We start from the raw sequence: 22,349 nt of genomic DNA, 5'->3' as shown, positions 1-22,349 counted from the left end.
GGGAATGGAAAATTTGCTTACACAGCTTCCCCTGTAGCTAATTCACTATTTCTAAGAAATAGTGTTCTTCTTCTCAAAAAGAACACACATCACACACAATTTGTTCATTTATTTATGATTTTATTTGTGCAAGGATGTATAAAAGTAGGCTTTTGTATACACCAAATAATACACTCACTAAGCACTGTATCAGGAACACAGTACACCTACTTGCAGTTATCTAATCAGCCAATTGTGTGGCAGCTATGCAATTCATATAGTCATGCAGATACAAGACAGCAGCCTCAAGTAATGGTCACATCAACCATCAGAATGGATAAACGGGATCTCATTGTAAATGATTTTGAGCATGGCATGATTGTTGGTGCCAGAAGGGCTGGCTTAAGTATTTACAGACCTGCTGATCTTTTGGGTTTTTCAGCACAGCAGACTATAGAGTTTACTAAGATTAGTCTAATAAGACAAAAAAAAAAACATCCAGACAGCGTCTGTTCTGCAAACAGGAAAGCCTTGTTGATCAGCGAGGTCAACGCAGAATGGTCAGACTGGTTAGAACTGACCATAGGAAAGTCTATGGTCACTCCGATAATCACTATGGTGAGCAGAAATCATCTCAAAAATGTACAACGCACCCAACGGGCTACATCCACTGTCAGCCAAAAACAGAAAGCCGTGGCTACAGCGGGCACAGGGTCAAGAAAACTGGACAGTTGAAGACTGCAAAACCATCGCCTGGTCAGACAAATCTCGATTTCTGCTGAGGCCACAGATGGTAGGTGCCATTGTTTGGCAGCCACAGCAGGAATCCATGGACCCTGCCTGCCTTGTGTCAACAGTCCAGGGTGGTGGAGGTGGTGTTATGGTGTGAGGAATGTTTTGTTGGCACACATGAACCGTTCCTACCAATCAATCATGTGGCTTGAATGCCACAGCCTATTTGAGTGTTGCCGCTGACCATGTGCTTCTCTTCATTCTCCTTAGTCTCAAAGGAATGTTTCTCAACATCTTAGGGAATCCATGCCATAAGAAACTGAAGTTGTAAAAGTATCATATACGTAGGTGATACCCAGTATTTGTGTAGTCTTCCTAATTAAGTGCTTGGTGAGTGTATTTATGTGTCAATGTGGATAGACATGCACACATAGTAATCTCACACAGTCTTCAACATGGACAAGTGAATAAAATATTTGTGTGTGTTTCTGCCTGAATCTCATAGCCTCATGTCACTGGATCACTTTGTTCACCCTAACCTATAGTCTACAATGTTTATCTTAGTTTGTAAAGTAGCACATTATTGGCTTTGATGATACCTTCAAACAGTTTCCCAATGACTTCACCAATGAATTCACCGGAGAATCAAGAAGATCCAGTCTGATCACCAAGACAAGTAAGGCTAACCGCCTTGCCAAAATCATGTGCATATCCTGTATACGTTAATGGCATTTATTAAAGACATGAACTTTTATAGATGTTTTCAAATGCATATCATAAAACAAGTGGTAACCTGACATGATATAAACACTCAATAATTACAACATTAGATATAATTAAACTTCAAAAGCAAGTACACCCTCCAAAAGCAAGCATCTATCAGTTCTTCAAAGATTAAGGTTACCTTCCCGACTGCCTTTAAAGTAACAAAAAATGTAAAATGTTGATTGCTTAACCAATTCAATGCAGTTTCAAATGCCCTAAAAATGGCAGTATTTTGCTGGCTAGCTCACTTTACTGGTCATGAGGGTTCTTACAATAATGAATCAAAATATTACCTTAATACAGAACGTTACACTTAAAATTTTCACAGCCTGTTTGCAATTTAGAACTTTTTTTTTACTTTAATACATGCTGCAGTTGTCTCCACTAAAAAGAAAGGAAACCATATATACACAAAAGAAAGGAAAATGTACCATATATACACAGTTCTTCTCTTGCATATAATACAGTGTGATCAGCACAGATTCATTTAAGCAGGTATAATAATTGACCTATCCTTGCTCTGCTCACAAATGCATTCATTTCTAGTAAATGTTGGATAACCTTACGCAAATTAGTAAGATATTGAAGGGAAATCATACATTTTGGGGAAGATACCTACATTATTCACGTAATTGACATTTTTAGAGTCACTACATAACAATAATATACATAAGCATACACTTAAACCTACAAAAGATTCTGCATTATAGATCATAGAGATGTCATAGAATGCATGGATTCAGTATTTTACATTGTTCCTTGACGTATAAATAGCAAGTAAGTAGCTTTCTGGTTGGAGTGGAAAATGTCCAGATGCAGTTGTCCACTCTCATTTACAATGTTTTCAGCCTCAGAATTAAAACTATTTTTACGTATATGGAAGGCTCATTAAACACTAAAAAATAATAATTGTAGTAGCTGTAATAGCTGCTTTACGGCACCACAACAGCTCACAGCTAGGACTGTAACAATAACATTGCCGTTTTTTTATTATTCCCAAGTTAGTTTTAACCCGGATAGTGCTTTTCCTCTTTGTGTCTTCCTGATGAGGTGTGCGGTTTGGTAGCTGAAGAGACTGTAGCCGGTGTTCTAACAATTCATCCTACTCATCGAACTGACCTACCAAGGCTTACTGCGCATGTGCACATTACTGTTACGCCATGATTCCTGTGCTTGGCGGTTCGCCCATAATTTCATCCTACCTGGACCTACCTCGTTTCATCAGTGCAGTCAGATAACTTGGAATTTATTTAAATGTATTTGAACGTTTTATAGTGTTTTTAAATAAATAAATAAATTCATTAAGTGTATTATAAAATCCCATCTACATGTTATTGTTTGTTCCATCATTTAAAGTGTGTCAAGTCAATGAAGGTAGCCAATTTAACCAGATAGCGAGTTACTGCCACTCTATCTGTAAAGGCTGTTGGACAATTTGACACAGTAGGATCGTTCTACAGCTATATCTATAAAAATACGGTAGGACATATCGATAAGTTAGGACAACTGGACAGAACACCGGGCTAGCTTTTAGCCTTGCAGCCTGGTCTAGCCCTAGTTTGGCTTCCTCTGCACTGCACTTTTGACTTCCCCTTCTGATGTGTGCAGTTAGCTCTAGCCTAGTCCCGTTTGTTTTCAAGGGAGCTGATGCTTGAAAGAAGGTAAAAGCTGGCTAGGGATTTAGCCTGGCACCTATACCCGCTTGTTTTCCTGGCTTCCTCCTCGAGTTTGAGCTACCCTTCCACGAACCTTCACAGGAAAAGCAGCTTTCTAAGTCCTGCTTCGCGTAGCAACACAATTTTCTTCTGAGGCTAAATTACAAAGGATGTTGATGTGTGTGCTTTTAATTTCTTTGAAATAATTAGGTTTATCTATTGATAAAAAGGAAGTAGATATACAAACATTTTGCAACTTTAACAATGTGCTGTGAAACAGTTGTGGGCTGAGCAAGGATGAGGCAATAAAACGTTAACAAATAAATAACTGTACTAAAACCCCACCACCCAAAGTACCAAACTGAACCATAACCAGTGACAGCAGGAGTGACATTTTGTCCATTATTTGTTCCTCCACTGTCCAGTACTACGGCTGTCCTGGTGGTTTGGAGGTAACAGCAGCACTGTGTACACTTGGGTCACTGGAACTGCTGACAAGCATGACGACCACCACGATGATGATCACCAGTGCCAGCACTGTCACCACAGCTATGAGTCCTGCCTTGCTTTTCAGATAGTCCTTCCGCTTCTTCTGTTTCACCTTCTTTGAGGTCTTATGGAATGATTGGGCCTAAAATAAAAACCAAGGTAGTTCTGTATGTTTACCTCATGTGTTAAAATGTATGATTAAAAAAAACAGTAGTTTGCATATTTTGCCACATGTGATCCATATATATATATATATATATATATATATATACAGTGAGTCCAAGAAGTATTTGATCCCTTGCTGATTTTCTTCGTTGGCCCACTAATAAAGACATGATCATTCTATACTTTTAATGGTAGATGTATTCTTACATGGAGAGACAGAATATTAAAAAGAAAATCCAGAAAATAAATCTAAGGAATATATATTAATTGATTTGTATTTCATGGAGTGAAATAAGTATTTGATCCCTTAGTATTCATTAGCAGTTCTGGCTTTTACAGACCAGTTAGACACTCCCAATCAACTTGTTACCTGACCTGAAGCCACCTGTTCTCACTAATCACTTGTGTGAAAAACACCTGTCCACAGAATCAGACAGATCACACAGATTTCAAGTCTCCAACATGGGTAAAACCAAAGAGCTGTCACAGGACCTCAGAGTCAGAATTGTTGACCTTCACAAAGCTGGAATGGGCTACAAAAAGATTAGTAAGGTGTTGGATGTGAAAGTAACAACTATTGGTGCAATTATCAGAAAGTTTAAAGAGTATAACATGACAATCAACAGACCTCGGCCCGGTGCTCCAAAGAAGATTTCGCCTCGTGGGGTGGCAATGATGCTGAGAACAGTCAGAAATCGTCCTGCAACCACTCGGCAGGAGTTAGCAAATGACCTGAAGGCAGCTGGGACCACAGTTTGCAAGGAAACAATTGGCAACACTTTGCGCAACAATGGATTCACATCCTGCAGTGCCCGAAAGGTACCCCTGCTGAAGAGAGCACATGTGGAGGCGTGCCTCAAGTATGCCAATGATCATTTGAAAGATGAACCAAGTTATTGGGAGAAGGTTTTGTGGTCAGACGAGACCAAAATTGAACTTTTTGGCCTCAACTCCACCCGCCATGTGTGGAGGAAGAAAAATGCTGCCTATGACCCCAAGAACACTGTGCCCACCGTCAAGCATGGAGGTGGAAGCATAATGTTTTGGGGGTGTTTCTCTGCCAAGGGTACAGGGCTACTTCACCGCATCACTGGGAAGATGGATGGAGCCATGTACCGCACAATCCTGAGGGACAACCTCCTCCCCTCTGCCAGGGATCTGAAAATGGGCCGTGGTTGGGTCTTCCAACATGATAACGACCCTAAACATACAGCAAAGGCAACAAAGGATTGGCTCAAGAAAAATCACATTAAGGTCATGGAGTGGCCCAGCCAGTCGCCAGACCTCAATCCGATCGAAAATCTATGGAGGGAGCTGAAGGTCAGAGTTGCCAAGCGACAGCCCACCAACCTTCATGATTTAGAGAGGATCTGCAAAGAAGAGTGGGCCAAAATTCCCCCTGGTGTGTGTGCTAAACTTGTGGTTAACTACAACAAACGTCTCACCGCTGTGCTTGCAAACAAAGGCTTTGCCACTAAGTATTGAGTGTGTTTGGCAAGAGGGATCAAATACTTATTTTCCTCATTGAAATACAAATTAATTAAAATATATTCTTTAAAATTATATTCTGGATTTTTGTCTTGATATTCTGTCTCTCCATGTTAGAATATATCTACCATTAAAAGTGCAGAAGGATAGTGTCTTTATTAGTGGGCAAACAAAGAAAATCAGCAAGGGATCAAATACTTCTTGGACTCACTGTATATATATATATATATATATATATATATATATATATCAAGAGAAAGAAGGCTTGATCTCATAAAGGCATGAAGGTAAAGATGACACAATTCTTGACTAACAAGATTAATTTCAGATCATTTTCATAATAAAAAAGGAAAAGGACCCAACGTTGGACACACTGCATGGTCGGTACTTAGTAACACCCATCTTTGGCAAGTATCCCAGCTTGTAAGCACTTTTTGTAGTCAGCTAAGAGTTTTTCAGTTCTTGTTTTGGGGTATTTTTTGCCTATTCTTCCTTGCTAAAGACTTTCCGTAGATTTACCCTAGGTCTGTGAGATTCTTGGGCTGGCTTGCATACACTGCCAGTTTGAGGAGATGTTTACACCAGGAGACGCAGGAAAGCTTATGACTCTTTCATGACTCTTTCGTCAGGTATCGCCACACCAGAGTCTGCTAAATCTTCATGAAGGTCTTTTGCTGTCAAATGGAGGTTTTGAATTGCCTTCCTAGCAAAATCCCACAAACATTTCTTTCTGAAAGTTGTCTTGATCTTTCAGATCTCGACTACGTTACGGACTGTGGAAACTGCTACCTTAAAATGCTTTGCTATCTTTTCCTGCTTTATGGGCATCCAATTTTATAATTGTTAGAGTACTGTGCAGCTGCTTGGAAGAACCCAATGGCTGCTGATTATTCAGATAAGGTTTAAAGGGAGTTGTTATAAAACTTAAACTGAAATTTGCACCTGGTCTTTAGTAACAATGATTGTGAACAAACCACAGCCCTAACAAGCTAACTAAGGAATGAGACCTTGGTCAAAGTTATCTGCAAATCTTTTAAGCTTAAACTCATTTTCTTTTTCCAATAAAGCATTGTATTTAAAATCTTTTGCCTTTTGGAGATCAGTTCATCTACTACATACCTAACTATTCACAATAACAAGTGTGAAACAGGATATCCAGACTTTTATGTGTCACTGTACATTTCACTTAGGCAAACCACATTTTTTAGTTGTTGCCCATATCAGATCTGGCTATCTTGACAGCTCATAAATGCAAGTAACATGGATCTGCCTGTAATGTGGTCAAATCTGTCCCTGAAATGGTGCGCATGCACGAGCACGCATGGGACGCATGCATGAGTATGTTTAGAATGACTTTGGCATATCTAGATTGTATCCAGATTGGTGTTGATAGTCTGGACATCTAAAAAAACACATGTAATCCACAAAATTTTGCTAATTGGAACCAAACCACATTTGGAAGTGGTTTGAAATGGAATCAGATCCGGATTTGTACTGATGCCTCTCAGTCTGGATGCTCTGGTCGCTCAAATCGGATTTCAAAGTGTCTTTTGCGTCACTCGCAACGTGACCGATAACGACCATGTCAAATCCGGAGCAACAGTCCTCTAACCAGATCTGATTTGAGAAACAAATCCGATTTGCCTGCAGTCTGAACACAGCCTCAGTGACTCAAATCTGAGTGGGATTGATCACTTCAGCCTGGTAATGTGAATGTAGCCTGAGTTATTCATGGTATGCTATTACTATTACTTGTATATATTTATGTACATATTTGAATATATTACTATTACACTAAATTGTTAATAGCAGTGTAATAAAGCACTAAAAAGTCAACTAAAATACCAAACAACAAATACAACAAATTACGACTGGAAACCCTATCCCCACCCACACTACAGTTGAACTCACACCCATCCAGTGCCTTGTAAACATTCAGATTATATCAAACCTGTACATTTAACTGCTTTTACCAGTGCAATATTGTAATTAGAGAGTATGTCTAATGTGTGTATATGTATAGTATAAGTTAATGTAATGTAAATATTCAGTATTTCTATTTGTAAATGTATGTTCTTATTTGTACTACTGTGAGGGACGATGCACCCCCGTTTTTCACTCACCTTAACACCTGTGATTAATGAGTGATTTGTGTGATTTAAAACATTAGACTAAAATGCCCGAATATTCAGTACGACCTTGACTCTGTTCATACCAACAAACTTTATACAGAAAATTATATTATATAGTTATACAGAATGTTACTCCCAGCTGCATTAGCAGGGCTATGCAGATAACTGCAAATAAATAAATCTGAATACTCACTTTATCCAGTAATTTTGCAGACCGCAGTTCAAGATCTCCCAGTTTATCTTTTCTTTCATCTGCTTTATTCAGATTCTCTAGCATAATGTCCTTCACCTCTTCTGCCTCCCGCTGAGCAGCTGCCAACTTGCTGTCCTGATAGATGACAATGATAGGGGCGAGTTAAGACAGTGAAGTTTATGATTATGATATGTATGCTGGCTTTCACCACTAATATGCTTTCCTTTTCATTGTACAATTCCCATTTGGATGATGATCATTATATTTCATCACAGAAAGCCCTTGTGCTTGTAGTTTCTACAGTCAAAACATGGATATTTACAGTCATAACAAAGGCTTTTGACCCCAGAAGAAACCGTGGACCCATCACAGTAACACAAAAACAATTCTTACTCTGTACAAAGTGTTCTGGCTGTATTGTAGTCTACTTAGTACCCAAAGACCACCAAGGAATTTGCTACATTCATTAGCCTGCAATGAACGATAATACTATGCACATTCTACAAAAAGGAGCTACAAATGCTTTCTTAAGCAGTGTAATGAAAGAACCACTTTTGGGTCCATGAAGAACCATGTTCTGGGTGTGTAGAGCCTTTAAATTGGTAAATAACCTTCACTTTTACATCATATGAGGGTTCTTTAGACCTTTGAAGGTGCTACAAATGCTTTCTTAAGCAGTGCCATAGACGAACCACTTGTGGGGTCCACGAGGAACCATGTTCTGGGTGTGCAGAGCCTTTAAATTGGTAAAGAACCTTAACCGTTACATCATATGAGGGTTCTTTAGACCTTTGAAGGTGCTACAAATGCTTTCTTAAGCAGTGCCATAGACAAACCACTTGTGGGGTCCATGAAGAACCATTTTCTGAGTGTGCCGAGCCTTTAAATTGGTAAAGAACCTTAACCTTTACATCATATGAGGGTTCTTTAGACCTTTGAAGGTGCTACAAATGCTTTCTTAAGCAGTGCCATAGACAAACCACTTGTGGGGTCCATGAAGAACCATTTTCTGAGTGTGCCGAGCCTTTAAATTGGTAAAGAACCTTAACCTTTACATCATATGAGGGTTCTTTAGACCTTTGAAGGTGCTACAAATGCTTTCTTAAGCAGTGCCATAGACGAACCACTTGTGGGGTCCATGAAGAACCATTTTCTGAGTGTGCCGAGCCTTTAAATTGGTAAAGAACGAATTGAATGAGCTCTGATCTGCAACTTGTCCAACTATCTGACATGCAAGACCCCCACCCCCCACCCCACTGCGATGACCTTCAGAGCTCGCCCAAAAGAGGTCGTCAACTTCAGCTCGGAGATGATTAAAGTGGGTTTACGGGAGATTCATGTGGTTTCAGACATTGCTAATGTTTGCAGATCGAGATCCAGCTGTGTGTTAGATGTTAGATGAGCGCTCCAGAGAAGGACAAAGGTGCGCAGCAGCCAAAACCACCGAACTATCGACAGTTAGGAAAAACGTCAGGTAGACTTACCATGTCGCTGAGATATCACTGCTCAGTGAGGGAGGAAATATGTGGGTCAGATCGAGGAAGAGAAAGAAAGTTGGTCCAAGCCACTCGGACAAAGTCCGTGTCCCACGCTCGAAGTTGATCAAGATTGCGCTTCCTTGTTTGCGTTTTTCCTTCTCCAGAGGGAGCCTGATGATGGGGGCGCGATTACAATTACTTCAGCAGCTTCTTTCGCTTTCTCTAACATGTGATGAACGGTTGTAATTCCAGGTCTGGGCGAGGCAGATTGTGTTAAACCAGTATGTAGGATATGGGGACAGCCTAAATCACCAATCAGACAATGCCCCCAGTATTAAACCAGTATGTAGGATATGGGGACAGCCTAAATCCCCAATCAGACAATGCTCCAAGTTTTACACCAGTATGTAGGATATGGGGACAGCCTAGACCACCAATCAGACAATGCCCCCAGTATTAAACCAGTATGTAGGATATGGGGACAGCCTAAATCACCAATCAGTCAATGCTCCCAGTATTAAACCAGTATGTAGGATATGGGGACAGCCTAAATCACCAATCAGACAATGCTCCCAGTATTAAACCAGTATGTAGGATATGGGGACAGCCTAAATCACCAGTCAGACAATGCTCCCAGTTTTAAACCAGTATGTAGGATATGGGGACAGCCTAAATCACCAGTCAGACAATGCTCCCAGTATTAAACCAGTATGTAGGATATGGGGACAGCCTAAATCACCAATCAGTCAATGCTCCCAGTATTAAACCAGTATGTAGGATATGGGGACAGCCTAAATCACCAGTCAGACAATGCTCCCAGTTTTAAACCAGTATGTAGGATATGTGGATAGCCTAAATCACCAATCAGAAAATGCTCCCAGTATTAAACCAGTATGTAGGATATGTGGATAGCCTAAATCACCAATCAGAAAATGCTCCCAGTATTAAACCAGTATGTAGGATATGTGGATAGCCTAAATCACCAATCAGACAATGCTCCCAGTATTAAACCAGTATGTAGGATATGGGGACAGCCTGAACCACCAATCAGACAATGCTCCCAGTATTAAACCAGTATGTAGGATTTGGGGACAGCCTAGACCACAAATCAGACAATGCTCCCAGTATTAAACCAGTATGTAGGATATGTGGATAGCCTAAATCACCAATCAGAAAATGCTCCCAGTATTAAACCAGTATGTAGGATATGTGGATAGCCTAAATCACCAATCAGAAAATGCTCCCAGTATTAAACCAGTATGTAGGATATGTGGATAGCCTAAATCACCAATCAGAAAATGCTCCCAGTATTAAACCAGTATGTAGGATATGTGGATAGCCTAAATCACCAATCAGACAATGCTCCCAGTATTAAACCAGTATGTAGGATATGGGGACAGCCTGAACCACCAATCAGACAATGCTCCCAGTATTAAACCAGTATGTAGGATTTGGGGACAGCCTAGACCACAAATCAGACAATGCTCCCAGTATTAAACCAGTATGTAGGATATGGGGACAGCCTAGACCACAAATCAGACAATGCTCCCAGTATTAAACCAGGATGTAGGATATGTGGATAGCCTGAACCACCAATCAGACCATTATACTATACGTGTGCTGTTCGCATGCACAGTAACCATTGTTAAAACGGTTCGACCGGACAGGACAAACTCTTAGGACACCTGGTTTGCCGGACAGGGACCAATCTAGTCATAAACTACAGACCCTTTTGAATGGAAAGCCTCAATTTAAATGGATGTTCACTCTAATTTAGTCTAAATATCTTATATTATAAATCTGGTTTCGGTTTTTATTAACCAAACAAGTGAGTTAGATCAGCTTTCATTTTCTCACAGATTACAAATGTGGTCCAACTGGGAAAAAATAGATTCTATGAATCAGAGCATCAGTTAAAGCGAAAGTAGACAGAAAGTAATGGTAAAGTAATTTTTTTGGAGACTATGGTCATTAACCAGCTCCTCCCATGTAGTTCTTGGCTGATTTTTAACCTTTCCCATGATCAATGAGACTCCACGAGGTGATATCTTGCATGGAGCTCCAGGCCTAGGTCGATTGACAGTAATGTTGTACTTCTTCCACTTCCGAATAATTGCACCAACAGTTGTCACCTTCTCATCCAGCATCTTACTTATAGCTTTTTTAGCCCATTCCAGCCTTGTGTAGGTCAACAATTTTGTCCCTGACATCTTTAGACAGCTCTTTAGTCTTGCCCATGGTGGAGATGTTGGAGTGTCACTGAGTCTGTTGGCAGGTGGCCTTTTACACAGGTGACCATTTGGGACAGGTGTCTCTCATGCGGGTATCGACTTCACTGGGATTAGGGTGTGTCAGTGGTCTGTGGGAACCAACATTAGTTATGGTTTTTAGGGGATCAAATACTTAGTTCCCTCAATGAAATGCAAATTATTTTTTATTTAAATATTATTTAATTTTCTAGATTTTCTTTTCTTTGAAATTCGATCTCTCACTGTTAAAATGAAGCTACCATAAAATCATAGACTGTTTAATTATTTGTCAGAGTACAAACTTTCAAACTCAGTGGGGGATCAAATACTTATTTCCTCCACTTGGAATGATTGGGCCTAAAGTAAACCAAGGTAGTTGTGTATGTTTACCTCATGTGTTAAAATGTATGATTTTAAAACAACTAGGTTAACAAAATGTAAAATAAAACCCAAAAAAACAAGCAAACAGAAAACAGGGTTTTGCATACATTGCCACATGTGATAAATATATACCTGAGATACATATAGATAATAGCAACTACTTACAGTTATTATTAGAGTATATTATTGAGGTGAACAAACAGTGGCAGGCAAAATATCTGTTACTGTGAATAGCTAAGCGAGTAAAAGACAACTTGATCTCCTAAAATTAAAGGTGACACAATTCTTTTAATATTTTAATCAGGATTACTTTTTTATTTAACACCCTTCTTTGGCAAGTATCTCAGCTATTGTCCATAGACTAACCCTAGTTCTGCGGGATTCCTCAGCTGTGTTGCATGCACTGCCATCCACAGATTTTCAGTGACGTTTCCACTGGGGGACTGTGAGGGCCATGGCATAATCAATCTGTTCCTGTGCTTAACAGTTGGAAATGAGTTCTTTGCATGGAATTCTGCCTCCTTTTTCTCCGAACATACCTTTGCTTATTGCAGCTTATGTTAACTTCATCAGTCCACAGCACTCTTTTCCAAAATGCATCAGCTTTTCTTCTGATTTCCATCCATTCCATCTGTTATAATGGGTTATAATGGTGCAGGTGTCGCTGCACAGTAGAGCCAGAGGCTGCTAAATCTAGCTGAAGGTCTTTTGCAGTCCAACAAGGGTTTTTGATTTGCCTTCCTAGCAAATCCTACAAGCATGTCTTTCTGAAAGTTGTCTTGGTCTGCCAGACCTCCGCTTAACCGACTGAGGAAACAGCTACTTAAAAATGCATTTGCTATTTTCATTTACTCTTCTCCTGCTTTATGAGCATCACTTTCTATGATGTTTTAGAGTGCTAGGCACCTGCTTGGAGGAGACTATGGCTGCTGATTGTTCGGATAGAGACTACAGAGACTACACTAATGTACACCCCTGCCTATTAGGAGTTTGAAATAATGACCACTGATATAATGACATGTGTTGCAACATGTCTAAAATTTCTATGGTCTATACTGGTTCAATGACTGTAAAAGAAATGTTGATGTGAGTTAACAGATGTCATTCTTTCACTGATGTCCTTTGTGATGAGGCCAAACTCCCTGTAGACAACTTTGCTTAAAGTTGTAATAGAATTAAAAAAGATGACATGAATAAAATAATAAGTACACATTTTAATGTCACATTTTTCTTGACTAAGCTTGTCTGATTCTATTACACCTTTAAAGGGAGAATGAGTAGGATTTGTCAGCTGCTGTTTAACATGCCACTGAAAGTTGCCCCCTCCCTGCTCAAATAGAGACTGAAGAGAGGAGAGCCAGGGCCAAGCAGTGAATCAGAGAAAGAAATTTTATTTTTCTGACATTTTATTTACAAGGCACAAAAAACATAATAAAAAAGAAATATGGCTTCACCTCATTTAATGTTCACAATACAGATTTAGGTATATATATTATATATGAGGGATGTGTATTAGCAAGAACTTGCCGATATGATACATATCACAATACAGGGGTTATAATCCTATACATTGAGATACTTTTTTTAAATTTAATTTAATTTAGGGACACTGCCATTTAGAAAAATGAACCAATGTCTGATCCAATCAAATCGCTGCATGTATAACGTCTGATCCAATCAAATCGTTGCATGTATAATAAACAAGATGTACAAATTGATACAGCATTGCAAAACATAATATTGTGATATTCCAGAGTATTTTCTTACACGGCTAATTTAGTCTCGCTACATCTATTCCACACATGTGACATATGAAATTAGACTGAATGTCTAAGTTAAAATCTGATATTAATCTTTTATCATCCTACTGATGATTTCACATAAACGCCTAAGCCCCGCCCCCTTCAAAAGGAGCCGTTCGTTTGAACTGAGCCATAAGAGTCGATTCTTTTCCAAGAGACGTTATTCCCACCGCTGAAATCAAACATGGGAAAATCGTGGAAATACTGAAGCGATGATCCCCCAGATCCATAAACACTGAACACCCACTATGCTGTGACTGCTCTCCCTCACCAACCAATGGCGCTGGACTACACGCCGACGAGACGCTGAACGGAAGTAGACTCAACATTTGCTATCAGGCGTTGCTGTTCCCGTTTGCAGCGGCCTAATCGTAGGTGAAATGATCAATAACAAATACGACTCAAGTGTGGCAGGTAAACGTGCTGGATAAAATCAGTAGCGACGACGCTGGTGAGGAAGGTGATTTAGTGGTTTCTAGTGCTGTGAAAAAGCTCATTCATTGTGCTTGAACTGCTCGTCTCGTTCCGCCGCCGGAAACCGCTCGCGCAAGATTAACAAGGATCCCCATCCAGCAAAATACAGGGATGGAACAAGAGGCAGCACCATTAGTCTCATTCGGTCTTTGCTGCTGTACTTCTCACTGAGGGGCTGAAACTGGTTCACTTATTGGCAGCCGAGGTAAGCTACTGTATATTAGCCACTCGCATCCCTTCGTTTTGCTGGCCTTCATGCAATATGGGCAGCCATATCGGAGCCAGCCTGCTCGTTGCAGTCTTATTTACCTCCAGTATTCAGAAATACATGACCATTTCCAGGACCTAGTCTTCTTGAAGTCATCCTGAGAAACGTAGCTCAAGCGGATATGGGTGTTTTATAGGCCTGTCCTTAAAACGTATGCAATTTAATGTCATTTAGTAATCACTGTTTAATAAAACCGAACTACTTTGACAGTCCAGCTTTGACAGATTGGGCTACAACTGGAAACACATTACAGTGCCCATGCCCCAACTGAGCATTTGTAACCTTACATAGACTTCAGCTGTTCATGGTGCCCATAGAAAGGCCAGAAACGCTGTGTTTTTGTTTCTGAAAAAAAAAAAAAAAAAAGAAAGCCTCTCTTGTCTTTTGTCTCTTTGTAGGACAGGAAACTGAAAGCTGCTGCATTGACAGAGTCCTACTGATCAGTAGATTTTGTTAGTAAGAGTAATATATGGAGCTGAGTTTTAACGGTGCCTTCAGATACAGATCATTTCTGATTGAGGAATAGTCGTCTAACTTGTCCTGCACAGTTGTAGGTAGGTAGTTTCAGGATTTTAGAGCTGGTGATTTAATAAAATCCACACAGGACAACACACTGGTGGTTTGGTTTTGTTTTGTTTTAATCCTACTGTTCTTTATCCAGCAGTTCTTGTGGTAATGCTGTCCAATCCACTGACTGATCCCAAGGGGGTACAGCAGATCCCTATAGCTGAAACTGGGCCGCACCCACAGCCCAAACTCTATCAAGATCTATTACTTGTGAGCTGTGAAGAAACTACAACGAGAGAGATTCGACCAGAAGAAAAAACCCTGTACCCGGTTTCAGAAGCCCACGCACAGTGTAGGGGTCCTCATTACTTGGACGAGAACACAGAGGACAGTCAGACTTCTTCAGAGTTGAAAGGAAGTGCTTCAGGCATTGGTCCTAGTCAGAGCAGTACCTGCTTTCAAACTGGCACAGAGCAAGGTAATGTATGGAGTTTGTTTTATTGATGGTGTTTTAGCGCTGTTGCAAACTAGGTTTCTAAGCTTGCTGTTAAACCATGCAGAAGATGTAGAGCTATGGCCTGAATAGTTCTGTTTCCAAAAGCTTTGTTTAGTTTCTTATTGTTCTTACATTTATCAGATCTTTTTTATCAGCGTGTCTTTCTTTTCAACAGTGGGCATGTTCAAAAGCCGAGGATGGGACCAACCTCCTGCCTTCCCACCTGCTCCTCCTGCAGGCCCAACAGGAGAGCAGTTGGGTGTTCTGGAGCGATTCCTTGTGGCGCATCAAGCGGAGATGAAGCGCTTGTTAACAGGTGCCTTGGGCTCCCTGACCCAAAGGTTAGAGGCAATTGAGCAGAGGATGGCGCATCTGCATGCCCAGAACAGTGCACACTCCAACAGCTTGGACCTACTGCACAGCAAAGTAAACCATCTACGAAGAGATGACTCCATTGGATGTTCAAGCGTTCAGTGTGTGCTGTCTTCCAGCACTTACGGTGAGTGTGGCTTTTGTGTAGTCCAACCTCATGAAGTAGCTTTACCTGGATGTAAACAAGCTGTTAATGCGTCAGTTAACAATATTTCTGCCCAATTTCTTTATTATACTTCAGTTCTAAGAGTGTTGCTCATGATGGTATTGGCATCTTTACAGAAAAGGGCTCAGATGAACCAAATGATGACCGTGAAATGTCCACAGTCTCCTCACCGACACCCAGTGGTGTGACCTGTACAGTTGCTCCTGAAGAAAGTAAGGACATTGAGTCTTCGTTTTCAAAGATGGCTTCCTCTACATACAGCTCAGATCCTAATGATGACAACACCCATGAGCAGACCCCTGTTGGGTTGAGTGAAAGCTTATCTGGACTGGAAGAAACATCTTCAGGACAGGGTGAATATTTGCAGGGTAGCTACTCACCTATTTCAGACTTTCAAGACCTGGACACAGAACCAGAAGATGAGAAGAAGCAGGATTTGAAGTCACTGGAGAATTCTGTGCTAAGTAAGTTAAGCAAAACTGTCTGCCAGGAGCAACTGTATGATTCAAAGACCCAATCCCCTGAGGGTTCAGAACCCGCGCCACCATTTCACTGTGATAAACAGTGTTTTGCATCCAGTCTGTGCTTATGCACATCGGCACAACCTAAGCTGCCTTCACTCACTGCTGAGGTTTTTGAGTGTTCTGGGGATGTAAGCTCCTGCATGGATGTAAGTCAAAATTGTCCATGCGTAGATACAACAAAATGTGAGTCAGCTGGTAAGCTTGTCCTGTTGACACATTCCACAAGAGACTTGGATGAAAATGGACCTCATTGCATTGACCAGACAACCTACTCCCTGACTGAGCAGCCAGGGACGCAACCTTCTAATGACAAACCCAAGGCTCCTCCTGTTTCTTGTTCTGTGACCATCTCTCTACCCAATGGATTGCAGGAGACTGGAGGAAGTCCTGGAAGTACTCTGCTTCAGAAAGACGAGCAGTTTGTCTCTGAAGGAATTGTTCAATCTGGTCAAACCATGTCCATGTCCGTCTTACAGGGCATGTCAGTATCAAGTTTGAGCTTGCTTGCTTGCGTTGAAAGCCAAACAACAGGAGACCTGTTGGAGGACACAAACGATCATGTCAAGAGACTAGGGGAACAATCGAAGGATGTGAGTTTGCAGAACTTCTCAAGAAATGGCACAATGCCCTATGTAAAGTTAAAATTCCCAGTTCGTGGTAAAGTACCAGTTCTTCGGCCATATTCTCATTGCATGTTAGTAAATGCCTTGGTGCCATCTATAAATTCTTACAAGACCTACCACACATCAGGGGGATTACTTTTGCCAACTGACTTGAAACTGACTACTCCCAAGAATGGGCTATCAAAGCTGCTTCAACCAGGGATTATATCTAACCGCACTACGAGTGAACTTCTAAAGGAGCTGTCTGACACTGCCTGCCGCTTGATGCCCTTTAGCCCCCCTACCAACATTGTCTTATTTCAGACTGGTTACAGGAGGACTGTTTCAAAGCTCAAGCACCACCGTGGTAAGGGCCGGTCAACTTGCGGCTGGCCATCAGTGAAAGCTGGCGAAGATGTCTTTTCTCTTCCTTTTCCAGAATTGGTAACAGACTCCTCCAAGCCTTGGCAGCCTTTGGTGATGCTTGGAGACCCTCGCCACTGTCTGTTTACTCAGAGTAGAGCTCTGGGCCAGACCTCACATACTCCAGCTGTCTGTCAGCTGTTTGATAAAGGTGTTGCGCAACATCCAAGTTTGACACGACTGTTTCAAACTGCTAGTCATTTCCCCATGTCCATTCTAAGTAAAGGGAGCTTCTCTGGGGCAGGCCTCAGCACAGTGTTGGCCATGTCCTCTCCTGCCTCCTTCAGATTCTGGTTTCGCCACAGACACCTCAGCTGCCTCCTCACATCCTTCTCGCCGTCTACCGTCAGTAAGGTCATGAGGCAGATTCTAGCGGAGAGCAAGTGTCATCCACTTCGACCTTTGGTTGACTACACTGGCCCGCCAGGTCTTGATAATGACCACTGGTGAGAAAAAAAGATCACATTTTCTCTTCTTTATTTTGCATGAAAGATAAATTTGTGCTATGCTACCTTATGGCTAAATCAACAAACGTTTGTTTGTCTTTGCCTTCTTCTTGCCTTGCTTCCTTATGGGCTAGAACTGAAAACATGCCTGGCTAAATGAGTCACCCACTACTAAAATAAAATAAAAAAATAAAAAGTTTAACTGAATCCTCTTAAAGCAGGATTTCTATATTTAGCACTCATTGTAGAATAGTGCCTGCATGCTGCTTCAGCTTTGAACTCCAAATTCGAGCTGTTCTGATCCTCGTCTCTGTTGCGTTGGTAGCTATGCCCGACGGTCCAGTCAGGAGGCTCCTCCCAGCAGGAAAAGGGCTTCAACACGGTGGGCAAACCTCCCAGCTGCACAGTAGACTGAAGCAAATCAATTTCTGGGCCTGTCTGCATTGTGTTTTTTCAATTAATCAAAACTTGTGTCCATTTTTTGTTGTCACTCAGACTTCATAATGGATGGGCTTTATTGTGTTTCATTATAATAATCATTTGCGCTTCAGTGCAAGTTGTGGAAGAGTAATTAACAGGCTTTGCAAATGTTGCACTCAAAAGTTAATTATGTAATCATGCACCGTTAATAATACGTAATCTATGACCACGACAAAACTGAGTTCTGGTTTTAGACTCACTTTGCTTGTTTCCATCGGTACAGGAAGTCCTCCTCATCTCTCTTCCCACGTCAGCTCACAAAGATACATCTCACTTCAGAGAGGAGCTCTGCTCATGCTGCACAGCATAGCTCCAGTCCCAAGTTGGAAAGGTCCCCCACTGAACCAGTGCAAAGCTTTGCCATCATTGGTGCAAATGTGAAGTACCCTTGCCTCCACAGCTGGGGTTCCTCCAGGGAGACTAACCAGGTATCTGCTCCTTTTTGATGACAGGCCTTTAATAAAAGTTCAGTCTCTAAATATCTAAATATCATGTTATATTTCCAGTAAGTCATTGGTATTTTCTGTAGGTGGGGCTGTATGATGCAGAATCTACTGCACAGCCAGGACAACGGTCTAAAAGGGTTTCTCAGATTCGCATCCGCAAGACTGTCCCCAAACCGGATAACAACCTTACACCAATGGGACTTCCCAAACCAAAGAGGTCAGTGACTGCCCGCCTTGACTACTTCCTGCACCCTGTGTTCTAATTACAGTTTATTGTGAACAAAGTTAATATTTGAAAAATATTCTTCAGATTAAAGAAGAAGGAGTTTAGTCTGGAGGAAATTTACACCAACAAGAACTACAAATCTCCAACTCCTAACAGGTTTGGACCTACTGCTTGGTTTATGACTTGCATGTGTTGTCACTCTGCTCCAGTGTTATAAACTAGAGCTACTTTTAATGTACAAAGCTATGTTTTGGGATACGTGTTTGGATTGGCCTGTGGTGTTCGCTGTTTGTAATCTAGTCTTACTTGCAATCTCCTAGAAGCCTGGAGACAATCTTCGAAGAGCCAAAGGAGAAGAATGGGACACTGGTGTGCATCGGCCATCAAAAAAGAAAGCGTGTTTTAGACTTCCCAGATTTCACGTTGCCACGGAAACGCAAAGCCAAGGCCAACCCAGGTTTTGTGCGCATTAAGGGTCCTCGGGGACGGGCTCGTAGGGGTAAAAATGAAGACGCAGACCTGGATGTAATGCTAATCGAGCGACTGAGCGAACTGGAGGACTACTTCTCCCGCCAAGGACTGGACGACTAAGCTCAGTTCGTGATCATGCTGATGTCAGCACATTTGGCCTGGTTTTACAACAACCCCCCCCCCCCCCCCCCCCCAATTCAGTCTGGCATTAAACAGCGTTTATTCATATGCACAGGATTATTGAGAAAGCAGATAAATAAAGCTCTCATTTGGTAAAAGTGAGAGAACATGACTTTATACCATGTCCCTTACACACTGAAGATCAGTCCCAAAAAATGTCAACAACCATCTCAAGCAACAGCCACTGTTACGGCTGCTACTTTAATTTTCATGCCCCATTTGTAAATTATTCTGAACATCTTAACCACTGCTCTAGCTGCTTTTGTCCTGCTATCAATTACCAACAGTTACGTCATTTGCTTAATGCCAGATTGAAGATTCAGGATGATACCACAAATACTCTTTACTTCCAGTCCTGAAGATATGGCTTGTGACAGCAAATGTAGATGACCTTATGTTTCACAAATCATAGAACCTGTGCATTACTATGGCAAGAAAAGGTGTCTCTGTTGGATCCAGAGCTGGGAAATGGGAGTATCGCGCACAAATCTAAACCACAGTTCTAGAGCTGTGTTTGAAAGCACATTATGGCCACCCATCATACCTAAGCACTTTCCTCCTCCTACCTCACCTCACTGTGAGCAGCATATCTGCCCTTTCTCCTCCTTCACCAAATGTACGCATTGCAAACAAATCTCATGAAACATTTTCCATTATACAAGCATTGATCTGCTTTAGCATGTTGAATAAGAGCTTAAAGACACTGAGCAGTGCTTGCAGTTCTCAGTTGCTGCCCTGCCTCTATGGGGTTAATGCCTTGGCTTTCCTAATAATCATTGACTCACTGAACATTAATTCTCTCTGTCCCTTTTTAACTTACCACTGCCGTTAAAAACAAATCTGGCCAGAGAGTGACCCCCTGGCAGTTCCACACACAACCTAGAAACAGAAACTAACTGTTCCAAAGAGTGCTAGTATTTACTGTAAGTGCAGAAACCATCTGTAGTTTGCATTTTGGTTGTTTCTGTGTAGTTTTTACAGTGAGAACATTGGGCTCAATTATTTTGGTTTTGGTTCCCTGAACAGGAGTGTTGAGCTCAGGTCCTGGAGGGGTTTTGTGGATTATTTTCTTTTAAAATGAATCACAAAGGCCTTTGTAGTTAGCTGGTGTGTTAAGTAAAGGTAAAATGCTCAACTCTGCAGTGTATTGACCCTCCAGGACAGGGGTTTGAAACTCTTGCTCTAGAATGTGGAATAGGTTCTTTCTCTATTTTGATCCACTTGATCAAACAAGCAGAAGTAAATAAATCCCAAACGTAGCCAGCAGGCTTTTTATTCCACTTACTAGGATCTTTTGAACTGTTGCCATTGTTTAGACATAACTAGATCTATACATACATTTTTATAGAATATCATTGAACGTTTTGGGTACTAGAGTGTTTGGCACGTGTTTGGTTTTTTCTTTCTTTTTCTTTGTTGTTTTTTTTATGCTTTCAACTTTTCATGGTGCTTCCTGCTATATGGGTGTAGATTGTCATTTTTATTTATTATTATTTATTAGCATTTCTCTAAATTTGTCAGTTTACCGAGAAGCTAAAACAAGCTGCTAAGTTCTATCATGTGTAAATCGAATCGTTGATTTAAAGTGTCCCGAGTCTTTATGATGCACATTTTCACTGCTGAGCAATGCTGCTTCTGCCTGAACACTTTTAGCGACAGTATAAAAACCATAATTGCAAGATTTTTTCTAAAGTCAGGCTGTATGTGTTCTTCTTTTAAAAAGCCTTGATAGTTGTGATTGGACCTAAGATCTTGTTTCAACTTTTGTCCAATGTATATTAGATAACCAGCATATCCATGTTAAAAACAAACTGGCCTTGTTTACAGTGTAACAATGCACAGCGTATATCAAGATCATGTAATTGTGTGAAAGGGGTCCATTGTTTTTTCCTTGTAATATAAACATGCATTAGGTAAGTAAGGACCTCACTGAGTCTAAGCTCGTGAAGAGGAACGCTTGGACCTGAAAACACGTTAAAAAGAAGGTAAGAAGCAGAAGTGGCATCTGAGATCCCATATTTCCTGATTGAAATTGTCTGTCATTTTGTTTTTTACAATTTATTCTCTTGCTTTCCTAATATACACAGTCAGTGTTAGAGATCTTGCACCTGTATTTTTTTTCTTTTCGGAATGATGCAAACCAACACTAAATATAGCCTAAGTACAGTTGATTGGTGTAATTTTTATTTTGATATATATTTTATGAATAAAATAATGTTGACATGTCTTAATTTTTTCTGCTGAGGGTTTTTTTTATGATAACAGCTCAAACCCAGAGAGAATGTGTTATGCTGATGAGACTTACACCTGCACACAATGACTGAACACAGAACATGCACTAGTCCACTTCACTCCACCCCTTTAGCCTGGGTTCCAGACATACAGAGCAGGGCCTTGGGGACGCTAATGACCAACAGACCTTTGAAAGAGAGCTGCAACATGGAAGGGAAGGTTATGATGTTTAAATTAGTGTGCCATTTTTGTAGGGGCCGGTCACACTCTTTTATATGTAAAAACCAGCTGACATGGCAGAGCTGGAGAGGGACAGCATGAATTTAATATTCTTTATGGAAGAAAGGTGACAGAACATGCAAGACCAGATAAGAAACACAAGTAAGGAAGTGTATGTATATAAATACAAACGGAATTACATACATTTATAAATAAGTAATATAGAAATAATTTAATGTGATAGAATAGGCATAGAATAAATAATTTCTAAAATTACTAATTATAAATGTATGTATTTCCATTTGTATT

At 40.8% G+C, this 22,349-nt stretch overlaps 2 protein-coding genes across 7 annotated transcripts; one reads left to right on the top strand and one right to left on the bottom strand.

Moving 5' to 3' along the window:
• Positions 1–99: 99 nt before the first annotated feature.
• Positions 100–9,211, bottom strand: LOC140549336 (vesicle-associated membrane protein 5-like). The gene is made up of 3 exons (XM_072672882.1): positions 9,083–9,211; positions 7,599–7,733; positions 100–3,762 (listed from the first exon to the last, which is right to left on the bottom strand). The coding sequence occupies exons 1-3, from the start codon at positions 9,083–9,085 to the stop codon at positions 3,559–3,561; spliced, it is 342 nt and encodes a 113-aa protein (XP_072528983.1). The 5' UTR covers positions 9,086–9,211; the 3' UTR covers positions 100–3,558.
• A 4,432-nt stretch (positions 9,212–13,643) lies between these two features.
• Positions 13,644–21,820, top strand: LOC140549307 (uncharacterized). Of its 6 annotated transcripts, none has more exons than XM_072672847.1 (10): positions 13,644–14,187; positions 14,649–14,804; positions 14,915–15,235; positions 15,429–15,752; positions 15,908–17,786; positions 18,112–18,168; positions 18,490–18,694; positions 18,796–18,929; positions 19,023–19,094; positions 19,259–21,820. In XM_072672847.1, exons 3-10 carry the CDS (start codon positions 14,926–14,928, stop codon positions 19,527–19,529), a joined length of 3,252 nt encoding a protein of 1,083 aa, XP_072528948.1. In that variant the 5' UTR covers positions 13,644–14,187; positions 14,649–14,804; positions 14,915–14,925; the 3' UTR covers positions 19,530–21,820. The 6 variants fall into 6 exon arrangements, with proteins under 6 accessions (XP_072528948.1, XP_072528939.1, XP_072528963.1 ...); XM_072672838.1 differs by having other exon boundaries at positions 14,912–15,235; XM_072672862.1 differs by lacking the exon at positions 14,649–14,804 and having other exon boundaries at positions 13,644–13,879; positions 14,912–15,235.
• The last annotated feature ends 529 nt before the right edge of the window (positions 21,821–22,349 follow it).

Source organism: Salminus brasiliensis, chromosome 1 (assembly GCF_030463535.1).
Source record: "Salminus brasiliensis chromosome 1, fSalBra1.hap2, whole genome shotgun sequence".
NCBI lineage: Eukaryota > Metazoa > Chordata > Actinopteri > Characiformes > Bryconidae > Salminus > Salminus brasiliensis.
The sequence above is the reverse complement of the archived record's forward strand: the minus strand, read 5'-3'. Positions and strand labels throughout refer to the sequence as shown.